At 39.3% G+C, this 12,819-nt stretch overlaps 1 protein-coding gene across 1 annotated transcript; it reads right to left on the bottom strand.

The window, feature by feature from the left end:
• Window positions 1-1,803: 1,803 nt before the first annotated feature.
• ANKRD7 (ankyrin repeat domain 7) lies at window positions 1,804-12,053 on the bottom strand. Its single transcript, XM_065938485.1, is given in 7 exon segments — window positions 1,804-1,938; window positions 1,940-2,030; window positions 2,214-2,272; window positions 3,982-4,155; window positions 4,316-4,408; window positions 4,410-4,431; window positions 11,193-12,053. Coding segments are annotated over 7 exon segments (807 nt in total). The 5' UTR covers window positions 11,426-12,053.
• Window positions 12,054-12,819: the final 766 nt, after the last annotated feature.

The following is a 12,819-nucleotide window of genomic DNA, read 5'->3' as shown; positions in this document are numbered from 1 at the left end:
ATTTGTCTCTCTCTCTCTCATTTTTTTTCCTGTTCAGAATCAGTGATTTCTTCAACTCTATATTCCAGCTCACTGACCTGCAACATTTAGTCTACTATTATTTCCTTCTACTGGATTTTTAAATTTAGTCACTGTATTCTTTAGCTCTGGTTGGTTGGTCCGTATTTTCTAACTTCTTGCTAAAAACTTCTAACTGCTCAGTCTGTGCATCCTTCCCCTAGGTTCTTTGATCACTGTTACGATCACTACCCTGAACCCTTTCTCAGGTAGGTTCCCCGTCTGCTTCACGTAGTTCCTCTTCTGTGGTTTTACCTTGTTCCTTCACTTGGAACATGTTCCCTTTTACCTCATTTTGCATAGCTTGCTGTTTTCATTTTTATGTATTTGGCAGTTTGGTTACATTTCCTTCGATAAGTGGCCTTTTGTAGGCCTGCGCACCCCAGCAGTCTGCTCCCCTCTTAGCACCAGAGCGGTATGCTCTAGGGGTACCGCCCTTGTGGAGTGTATGGGTGCTCTATCATGGCAGACTGATTACTATGGGCAGTCTGCTGGGCTTGGCTGGCCCCTGGCCTGGTTAGTCGCCAGGCCCTGCCTCACTGGTTGGCAGAGCTATGAGGTAGCTGACTAATGAACTCTGGGGGGACCTGCAGGTAAAGTCAGGGTCCAGAAGACCCCAGGGCTCTTGCCTCCCTGCTGGTGGGTAAAGCCAGGTCCTGGGGCAAGTGCCAGTCTACTGGTGGGCAGAGTTGGATCCTTGGGCCTGGTTGCAGGGTCCAGGAGTCCCAGAGGTGGTATTGAATCGCTCTGCTCATGGTGGCTGGTGGCTGGGGCCACTTTCTGACACAGTCGGCCACAGGGCCCAGGGTGTCCTCAGGCTTCTGTTAAACTGCAGATGGACAGGCCAGATTGGCAGGCTGTGGTTGTCTTCTGGCTGCTGTCTGCATGCTGGTGGGTGAGGTCTGTCCCGAAGCTAAAGCATGCTTGCTGGTGGGTGGACCTGGGCTGCAGACTGCAGGGCTGCTGCTGTCTTGCAGCTGGTGTCTACCAACTGGTGGGTGGAGCTGGATCCCAGGATCTCTAGCTGGAGGGTTCTGGGGAATCCCAGGTCTAGTACCTATGCACTGGAGTGTGGGTCTGGGTCTGTGCTTTCTGTGGGCATGGCCTTGTCTAGGGACAGCTGTGGGCTCAGGGGTGTCTTTGGTTTGTGTTTTTCTTGTTCATTTTAAATATTTATTCCATAAGGAATATATGAATAAGTTATTTTGTTAAAACCTCAAGGAAGAAGAGCTCGCTTATACTGTAATCGATATGCTATATCTGTATCTATATATCTGGAGGCCTTCAAGTAGCCCGTCTGGTGTGGGTGGGGCTGTGTCCCTGGCCAGGCAGTTGCTTGACCTGAGGCATCCAGCACTGATGCCTGCAGACCGCTGGGCCAGGGCTGCCCTGGGTCCTGGGGCTAATAAGCCAGAGGGAGAATTCCAAAACAGTGCTTGCCAGCACCAGTGTCCAGGTGATAGAATGAGCTCCCCAAAATGGTTGCCCCAGTGTCTGAGTCCCCAAGATGACCTCTGATTGCCTCCTGCCTCTCCTGGAGATTATCCAAGAACAGCAGCTTGTCCGACTTAAGTTCCTTTCAAGTTACTGCTTCTGCCCTGGGTCCTGGAGAGTGTGAGATTTTGTGTGCACCCTTTAAGAGAGAAGTCTCTATTCCCTTCAACAGAAGACCCTGTGGTTCTTATACTGATGGGGAAATCAAGCATCCCTGGATGCTTGTATCCAGAGTTCATCATGTGTTTACCCCTACTGTGGGTTTTGTACTTTGGGGCTACTGTTTCTTTCCTTATGCTCAAATTCCACACAATTGGTAAAAGATACACAATAGCACTTACATAGTAAAACCATTGAAAGATGCATATTCCTCAGCTGTGAATCCATAAATATCTTGGCAAGATAGGTCCACTTCTTGCTGAAGAAGAAGATTGACTAAACTTGTTGGTTCATCACTGAGAGCAATCATAAGGACTGTTCTGGAGCAAGAGATATAAATGTATGTCCTTTTATGAATCTTAACAATATCTTTTAATTCTTAAAAAGTTAGTCCTCTAAATTTACTGTTCAAATGTATGACAGGAAAAGAGTCAGGGCAAGAGTGTAAATTGTGGGGAAAATCTTCTCAAAAAGGTGCGGTAATCACAGATAATGTATATTACGGAGCCTGAAAATAAGAGTCCCTAGAACCATCTAGTTTGGTGGTTTCCAATCCCTGCTCCTGAGAACCGTAATGTTTTCCGGGAAATGTGTCAAAAATTCTATGGAGAGGAGTGTCTGGGACTCTGAGTTCCCATCTCCATTTAACTACAGCATATGGGATTTATAGATTGGGTTTCTGTAGAAGATTCTAATGGCAACCCACTCCAGTATTCTTGCCCAGAGAATCCCAGGGACTGGGGAGCCTGGTGGACTGCCGCCTATGGAGTCGCACAGAGTCGGTTACGACTGAAGTGACTTAGCAGCAGCAGCAGCAGAAGATTTTAATGTTATTAAAAAAAAAAAAAGAAAAAGAGCAACAACAACCTAAAAATCTGGCCCAACTGTTTGATTTTACAGATAGAAAGATAGATCCTAGAATCTAGATAATTTGTCCAAAATCCTATGGCCAAATCTTTTCAATATCAGATATATGTCTTATATACATATATAATATAGGCTTAATTCAAATTGTGGGCAAAAGCAGCCTGGTATATTTAAGAAATGAACACCTAGCATTTAACACACGTGTGTGTGTGTGTGTGTGTGTGTGTATTCCTATTAGATACCTATGATTATATGATCTTATTTAGCATTGTAAAATATGTGGATTTGATCCCTGGGTTGGAAAGATCCCCTGGAAGAGGGCTTGGCAACCCACTCTAGTATTCTTGCCTGGAGAATCCCACAGTCTCACTGGCGGGCTACAGTTCATGGGGTCACAAAGAGTCAGACTGAAGCAACTCAGCAAGCACATACATGCCACTCAAAAAAAAAAAATTATAATAATATATAAAAATAAATTAATTAAATAAGTAAATAAATAAAGGGCTTCCCTGGTGTCTCAGACAGTTAAGAATCTGCCTGCCGTGCTAGAGACACGAGTTTGATCCCTGGGTCAGGAAGATCCCCTGGAGAAGGGAATAGATACCCACTCCAGTATTCTTGCCTGGAGAATTCCTGATGGGCTACAGTCCTTGGGGTCACAAAGAGTCAGACACAACTGAGCTACTAACACATACACACACAAATAAAATAATAAAAACATAAAATATTGTTAACCAGTTAAAATATAAAATTAGAGTTTCTACTTCAGGCTTAATTCAAATTGTAGGCAAGAGCAGTATTGAACTTTTAATTAATAAGCACCTAGAATATATATAAATATTACAAAACATTAATTCACAATACACAGTTGGTTTCCTAGGGTTTCATTTAAACTTCCAAGGCTGGCACTTATTTTGCCCTGTAATGAGGATAAAATATCAGTGAACTAAAGTGTTAGGAAGCTTAAAAAGGTATGCTCATCAGTTATCCATAATATCTTAATAGGGGACTTGGATTACTTTTAGTATAACAAGTGCCTTTCTAATTTTACTCTATTCTTATAATTATTCATGAGTATATAAATAAAATAGAAAAAGATATAGTCTTTATGATTTCTAATCAGTGTTCATTTATAGTGAAATCAAGTATTTCTCATTTGATGTGATCCTTTGAACAGTTGCTTTGGAGGTCAGGATTATAATCTAAAATGAAATAGAGAAAGTTTTTTTTAAAAAAGAAAACTTATCAGTATTTGATAATCTCATTCTCCTCTCCTTCTCCCTATTTTCATTTTGTAAAACTCATGCTTTATAACATATGTCTCAACCATATAAATTATCCACAATGAATATCTTCTTTCACTGCTTTCTAAAATACCAGGTACCGTTTTTAACAGAAGACTACCTTATTTTGAGCCTCAAGGTTAGCTTTGTGTTTCAGCACTTTTGCAGCTAATGAGACACTTTGACAACAGGCAGCAAAATGAAGAGCAGTGTTGCCATCTAAATCCACCAGGTTGGGGTCTGCACTGTGTTCTAGAAGAATAGTAGCACAGCTCTCCTTGTCACATGGTACTGCCTGCCAACACAAAAACAACAGATGGCTAACCAATTTACTACTTAGGATCTGATATATTAAACTAATATTTAATACTATGTTTTAAAATATGAAATGTAACAAAGGTTAACTAGGAGAAGAACTCAAATGCAATTCAATCAAAAAGGAAAAATCAACACACCTTAGTCAATGGAGACCTGTTTTCACCATCCCAGACATTTACTTTGCACTGTTTCTCAGTTAAAAAAGAGACAGTATTTGAAAATCCATTAGCAACAGGCCAGGTGCAAAGGTGTTCTGTATCGACATAATGAAGCACAAGTTAGAGATAAGGCCTAGTTTGAGAAGTTACCTAGTATGCCAAAGAACGTGCCAGATCATATATTGTTAAGGTATTTGCTTCATATACCTTCAGATGACTCACTAGAAAAGACCCTGATGCTGGGAAAGATTGAAGGTAGGAGGAGAAGGGAACGACAGGGAATGAGATGGTTGAATGGCATCACCATCTTGATGGACATGAGTTTGGGCAAGCTCCAGGAGCTGGTGATTGACAAGGAGGCCTGGTAAGGGGTCCATGAGGTCGCAAAGAATCAGACATGACTTAGCAACTGAGCTGACTGATTTGCTTCATATGCTTACTTATATTTACATAAAATTCATATTAATTATAATTAATTTTTACTGAATTAAAAGGGCTATGTAAATGCCCTGCAGATACTTATTTAACTGGTTTCACTTCCAAGAGAATTTATTTATGTTAAAAAAAAAATAGCTTTCTTCAAACACCAAAGTGAGCCTAAGCCTTGGAAAGAATGATAAAATTAGATATCCAAAAAAGTCTAGAAATGATCTCCAAAACCTAAGATACATGTGCCAGCTAATAGGAAGAAGGGACATTGCCTATGCTTGGAACCCCTGTTCCACAGCATGCTACACCTAAGCTGTGTGTATTTCTCTTTGCTAAGCTATTTAAGTTGATATTTGCTCTAAGAAGTGAACACACAGGTGAAAAGCCTAAGGGCTCTCTTTAAGTTGTAGATCTCAGCCTAATTTTTAATTATTAAAATATTTTTTTCTTCTCAAAGAACCATATTCTATGTACCCTCCAAGAAATCAAGCACATATTCATGAAGTATAACATAACAGGTACTAATGACTCCTTTTAAACTTTGTAGTTTTTAGCCTGAACCGGACCTCAATAAACTTTTATTTATTTGTGAAGGTGATATCATTATATCCTTACTTAAAGATAATTTTGTAATATAAAATCTATATATAGATAGCTCAGGTCCTAAACAAAAGATAGATGCCATTTTCCATTTTATTTTAGATTCTCAAAAGTACTTTATGGGTACGTACCTAAACAGAACTGTTATTTACACTAAGAGGAGCAAAAGGTAGCCCATAAGGATTTGAAAATAAGGTAACTTCCAATGAGTTAGATATAAAATCTATAAATAATGATATAATTTATCATTTATGGAAGAAAATAAAAAAATATACAAAAACAATTTTGAACAATTTGGAAATACACAAACTCCAATCAAAGGTTATCTGAATATAATCTCTGGAAAGCAAGATTAAGCATAATACAAAAAAACAGAAACCTAACCAATTATATTATTTTGTCTGAAGAAAGACTCTAATCAGAAAGAGGATGGTCAGCTAGATGATAGACTGAAACCAGAAGTTATTCTTGATTAACATCTTCCATGGTAAAGAAAATGTGAATTTAAGGAACCCACATTTCCCAGTCATTGGAAAGGATTACTTTGTTTTTGTGTAGAACAAAAATGATTCCTCAGACATCATGATCGAGATGAAAATATCCCTCAAAGTGATCTACCTTGTTTGCTGTGATTCCATCCTTACCAAACAAACTTCTGATAACTAATTTGATTTCTCAGAAATTACAACACAGGAAAAGCACTGATCAGCCTTTTAGTTGACATCCATAATTTGGCTTAAACGTAAACTTTCTTATGTAATAGGAAATTTCTCCAGTCTTCAACCTAAATATATAGGGCCCAAAGGCTTTAAGCTGACCTAAAATAACTCCTTGTGATAACATAGCAAATCTTAACAAATATTTTGATCTGTCTCCTTCACCTACTGTTAGACCTATCTCAAAAATTTAGTCTCAAGGAACTTAGGTGGTTTTTACTCAATCTTTAGATCTACCTCTCTCTCAAGCTCCAGTTTCCTTTTTTCATGAAAACAAGAAAAAACAATACCAATTTCTCTTTCTCTGAGAGAAAGTAAATGGCATTTGGGTAATTCCCAGTAGGTTTTCCAAAAGTAGCTGATGAATGCCTGCTGAATATTTCACTCTTCCAATTTAAGTCTAAACCCTACATGACAATGAAACTTTTATAAAGATCTCAGAGCCCATCTACATGCCCCAAGGAACATAGGAAATCAACCACAGAGTCAATAAAATAAAATAGCTAAGAAAGGTTCAGTTTCTTAAGGATGTATTGAGTGATATAGTCCTGTGGTCTTTTACACAAAATTTGAAAACAAGACTAATCTATCCTGAGTAGGCATGAAACCTTACAAAGGTTATAATATTACTCAACCTTCAAAATAGTCTTTAAAAGATTTTTACTCAGAATATTTGGCATCCTTTCAAATGAGTCATCCTGGCTTAAAAAGACAAAAAGTCTCAAGAATATACAGATTGCCTCCATTTTATTTTAAGTTTTAGATTTAACTGGTCTTAATTCCAGAGAACTAAGAATATGGAATATGGAAATATGCAGCAAGTAATGCCTTTGTTATGATCATTTACCAAATGTGTACACATACAAGAGCTTCTACAATATCAATGCTTTTTCACCTAATGTCAAAAACCATCCTATTTTTTGAAATAGCTGAATGCAAAACATGTATTACAAATATATTAGCGACACACTTTAAAACCAAGCATATTATTCCATTTCTCAAAAATACACAACTTTGATGTGAATCAGCCATAGAGTTACACAAATTCCCCATCCCGGTCTCACATCAATGTATGACAAAACCCACTGAAAAATAAAAAAAAATTAAAAAAAAATAAAATTTCATATCAAGCAAAAAAAAAAAAAAATACACAACTTTTATTAGTGTATCATATTGCAAAGTGCAGACTCTGACTTATATTGTTACCTTCTAACTCATGGTCATTACAAGAAATTTAAATCCCTGAAAGGCCTAGTGCTGGTTTCTAGGGTTTTAGGTCAGCTGGTGTCCTACTGTTTGATCCAAGTTTTGTTTCCTCCCAGCCTCTCACTCTCTCATATACCAGTGAAAGAACTGTCAGCAGAGATTGTGGCCAAATGAACAATTATCAGATCCCAGAAATCTTTAACTGAACTTTAGCAAAAGGAGTGACTCAGATGGATATGAAGGGTCACTATTCTGGAAGCTGAAAAGAGAAGTGCTACCTGCTACACAGGGTGCAAGACCAGAACATAGCTGCCGCCTTAAATTAGGTCATCGTGAGAACACCCCCCTTATCAGCCGACTTGGGCTCTTGGTGATAACTTAGAATTCAGGGTGAGTGAAGAAGTAACCAAGGAAGCTACCTCTTACTAGATCACTACTTTCAACTGTAAACCAGCACTTTAGATCTAATCTGGGTTTGAGTAGTATGGTAGAAAGTGTTCATTTGGAATTGAGCCTTCACTGACCAGGCTATCTACAGATCTGAGGGACTTTTTATTAAAAAAAAAAAAAAAGAAAGAAACACAGAAGTAATTTAATTTTATTGCTGGGAGAGATATTAGACATCTTCCATTCATTTCTATACTCACTAGGTACATTACTTTTAAAATAAAAACATAAATATAAGCCAAATAAACGAAGGACATGAATAAGGAGCTCTTCTGGTTTAATAAGAAATAGTTTGAAATAGGGCTTGCAGATCTTGGTTTAAAAAACACTTATCTAGTAATAATTCTGATTTGACAAGATGAGATTTAGGGTCAAGGTCATACAAACGCAGGACAGGCTGCAAATTCAGAATTTTATTCCCAAAACAATGTTCCTCCTACTGGGCTACTGTGGCCTTCAGAACAACCTGCTCATTAACTGTCATGGTGTTTCTCTTGTTCTCTCCTAACCAGAAACTTCCACTTTTAGTATCATTATGTTTACTAGAAAACATATATAGAATATTATTTCCTAAGGCCATTATTTACATGTATATATACCTACATGAGGCATCAGAGACCTTTAGCATAATGCTTATAAAATGAGTTTATGCAGCATTATATAAATCACTAAAATCAGTTAAAAAAAATTAAACAGCACAAAGTGTGTCTCCCATAACCATTCTTACTCTCCCTACTTTCCCTGCCCAAATCTCATCTACTCTTCAGAAATAGTGATTTTAAGTTTAGTATGTATCCACTCATATTTTATCCCATTCTCAGTCTTTCTACACACTCACACAAATATTCAAATAGAATATACAGTTTGATACTTTTTTATTCAGCTTTATTCAGGTATGATATACAAAAAGTTTAAATGTACAATTATATGAGTTTTGACCAATATATAGTCATATAACGGCCACCATAAACATAACGTTTCTATCACTCATATCCCTTTAGAATCAATCTCGTTCCTCCAGTCCCTGTATGAAGCACCTGGTAACTACTGATTTGCTTTCCTTGGCTATACTTTTGCCTTCGAGAATTTCATAGAAAAGGAGTCATTTGATATATAGTCTTTATTATCTGATTTCTTTGAATTAGCATGACACTTTTAAGATTCATCCATGTTGCTGCATGTATCAGTAATTTCATTTCTTATATTAATGAGATATCATTTAATTGCTGAGCAATATCTTTAAATTATATTTATATGCATAGATATATACATATGTATTCATTCATCAAAAATATTTATTAAATACTTACTATGGCTTAGGCAAGGTTGTAGGTGATGAAAACACAGCAGCAAACAAAACAAAAATACCTGATCTTATGAATCACACCTGGCTAGCAGAAGAGGTCAACAAAAAAAATCCAAGGAACAACAGATAGTATTAAGTGCTAAAGGCAAAAAGCAGGCAGGGAAGAGGAACAGAAAATGTCAGCTTGGCGAGGGGGTTCAATTGTAGGTAGTGTAGCCAAGGAAGCCTTTACTGATATGGTGACAAACCCGAAGGAAGTGAGATCAAATATGTGACTATCTGGGAGGGAAAAGAACTCCAGGCAAAGGAACCAGCAAATCCAAAGGCTCTAACTACATGTCTGGCATTTCTGTGGAACACTAAAAAGGCAAGGGGAACTGGAGATGAGTGAAAGGGAGAGTTGTAGGAGGCAAGATCAGAGAGATAACAAGAAGTGGGGGTGAATGCTGTGTAGGGCTTACGAGCCTTGGCAGGACTTTAGCTTTTACCCCTAATGAGAAGAAAAGCCAATGGATGTTGTTTAGGCAAGGAAAGACATCACTTCACTTACACTTTAGAGGAACATTCTGGCTAATGTGTGGAGAATAAACTGAAAATATTAGAAGACAGAAAACTACCTGGGAGGCCATTGCAGTAATTCTCCTTAAAGTATGATAGTGGCTTTGATTAGGGTGGTAACTGAGAAGGTGGCAAGAAATGGCTAGATTTTAGATCTCTTTTGAAGGTAAAACCAAGATTTCCTGTTCCAAGAAATGGAGGATGTGAAAGAATGAGATTAGTCAAGAATGACTCTAGGGATTCTGGTCTAAACAACTGAAAGAAAGGATTTGGCATTTATAGGAAGAGAAGAGCAGATCTGAAAAGTAACAGGAGTGCAGTATGGGGATACGTGAGATTCCAAAGCAGTGATGGAGTGGAGCTAGTGGCTCTCACAAGCTGACTGTTAAATTCTCAGGAATTACTCAAGCCAATTGACATCACATTTGTAGCTTGAAATCAAGGCTTCTCTTCCCTTCTCCCCAACACCACCCCAACTCAAAAGCCTGAACATTCACAAGAACACCACAGTCTATTAGACATCCAAGTGATAATGTAGGCATTTGTATATGTGAGTCTAGAGTTCAGGGAGACGTCCAGCTGGAGATAAAATGTTGGGAAGCATTGGAAATCAGATACAGATGATCTCTCTTCATCAGTCAAGTGAGGGTTAAGATAAAGAGAATCATTTCAAGGTCTGAGGCTTCAAATATTTACCAGTCAGAAAGAAGAAGCAAAACCAGCAAAAGAGTCTAAAAAGAACTGTACACGAAAGTAGGACAAATGCCAGGTGAACCAGTTGTGCCACAAGACAATACAGTATTTCAAATACTATTGATAAGGACTTAAGAGACTTGGCTCAGGTAAGACTGAGAACTGACCACTGAATAAAGTCATCCTGAGGTTATTCATGACCTTGTAAAGAAATTCAAAGCAGTGGTACAAGATAAAAGTCAGATAAATTAGATAACTCTGATCTTATTAAAAGAGGAGGTAAACCTATCCATAAGTTAACACAAATTCTCTAACCGTAGTGATGAAACATGACATTTTACACACTCAATGACCTGAAAACTCCCCACAAGATTTAAGGGAGGCACATATAGAACACATTTTCTGTTCTTCATTTCTTTATAAAATTAGTTTTATTTTTGCAGTAAGTGGTTGCTGATGAGCTTTTTGAATATCCTCTATAACTAAAAAAGGTTTTACATAGATCTACATTAAAAAGTTTTGCTCTTTCAGAGTCTTAAAATCTTAACAACTATTCTGAAAAGTTGCCTCTACTCTTTTTCTATTAGTACGTTAAGAACATGGAAAATCTTAGTGGCTAGGGACAAGATTTGTCACAGTGATAAACCGGAGGTAGGGGAGAGGGTGGAGTAAGCAATTGAGATTAAGGCAGATGCCCTCAGATATCCAGAAGAGCCTTTCTAAACGGAAGAAGCTGAAAGGTGGGGGTGTGACCCTCTGCCAAAGGTTACCAGACCTCTCTGCTGTGGGAAACATGGAGTGACAAGCAATGGAGGAGCCCAGACAAGTCATGGCTCCGGTTAGAGGGCCCAGTGGGCCCAGCTTCCCCCCCGCCATGCTGCCCTTCAGTCACTCCGGTCACCTGAAATCTCTGTCCCGCGTGTTCACATCATGCTCCTTGAGCTGAAGATACTCCTTCACCTTCTCTAAATCCCCGACTGAGGCAGCTCTGTGAAGTTTGTTTAAATTCTTATCTCGAAGGGTGTAGCCTGACTGGGCGAGGAGACCAGTACTGGCCCATCTGCCTACAAGCAGGGGTGAGCAGGAACCGCGGGGCTCCTCCTTCCTTCTCCGTGAGGTGAAAAGCGTCTTCATGGCGGTGCTGGAGGCAGCCCTTCAGTGGGACCAGGAAGTCCCGGAACGCCTAACTGCCCCACCTACCTCTGGGCGCTGAGCCGCTGGCTCTCAGACCCCTCTGGCCAGATCCTCCCCACAACGCTGGAGTCAAAGCGACCAGAGACCCGAAGTGGGTCGCAGACAGCAAGCGCGCCAAAGACCAGAACTAGGCGGGGCGGCCTTTCTCAGTTGCCTAGCAACACGCAGGGCCTGGCACCCAGTGTTGCCCAAACCCAGATTCTCCCCCCAAGATCTTAGATTAACTGAAACGCTCTCAGTCTTCCTATTAGATCGAGAGCCTTTGGGTAGAAATCTACCAACTTCCTTACAAATAATCCCTTTTCCTTGAAAGATAGACCTAATGGCTTGAACTCTTACAAACCAAGATTTACTTTCGTCCTGGTGGAGATGAACCTCCTCCAGCGACCGTGCCTCCAGCCTACCCCCTGCCTCTCACTGACATGATTCACACGATACAACTAGCCTTTCATAATAACTGAAGTCCCTTCCTAATGTCAATTTCAAACATACTTTTGAACACCACCTCTCATATTTTAACTCACTCATCACAAAACTCCAAATATCCTTCTAACTCATCACACCTACAGTCCATTAATTCTGCCACCTTTCAGTGACCTTGACCCCCCCCCCGCCCCCCACTCTATGTTCTCAGATCCCTACATAACTAGACTAAATTTCACAGTTAATGATTATCACTCCCATGCACACACCTACAATAAGTTTGCCCCTATTCCTTTTCTTACTAGTTTGCCTAAACCATAGACCTAGTTACATTTAAAACTCCCAGCTAGGGACTTCCTTGGTGGTCCAGTGGCTAAGACTCTGCATTCCCAATGCAAGGAGCTGGGGTTGGACACCTGGTCATGTAATTAAATCCTGCATGCTGCAACTAAAGATCCCACATGCTGCAACAGATACCCAGCTCAGTCAAATAAATACATAAATACATGCATAAATAAATAATAAAATTCTTATCTTAATCTGTCTAGCCCTGTGACTAAAGGAAAATACACAGTTGTGATGTCTTTTCTCATTTTCAGTTCATGAAAACCCTGAAATGGATTTCACCTGAAATGGATTATGCTTCCCAGCAATTCTTAGGTATTTCCCTCATCCATTCATACTTAAACTTTCCTTGAATATTTCATATCTTCTCTGTCTTCAAACTTCTTGTTTGATGACGTGGTTTCTTGATCCACTGAGAAAAGAATCAGAAAAGCAATTCTGTAGGCTACCGGGACATCTCTCCACTGCGCTCTGTTGCTCAGTCGTGTCTGACTCTTTGTGATGCTGTGACCTGTGGTCCACCAGGCTCTTTTGTCCATGGAATTATCTTGGCAAGAATACTGGAG

The sequence above is a fragment of the Muntiacus reevesi genome, chromosome 6 (genome assembly GCF_963930625.1).
Source record: "Muntiacus reevesi chromosome 6, mMunRee1.1, whole genome shotgun sequence".
NCBI classification, from domain to species: Eukaryota; Metazoa; Chordata; class Mammalia; order Artiodactyla; family Cervidae; genus Muntiacus; species Muntiacus reevesi.
This window is presented reverse-complemented; position numbering and strand designations above follow the sequence as displayed.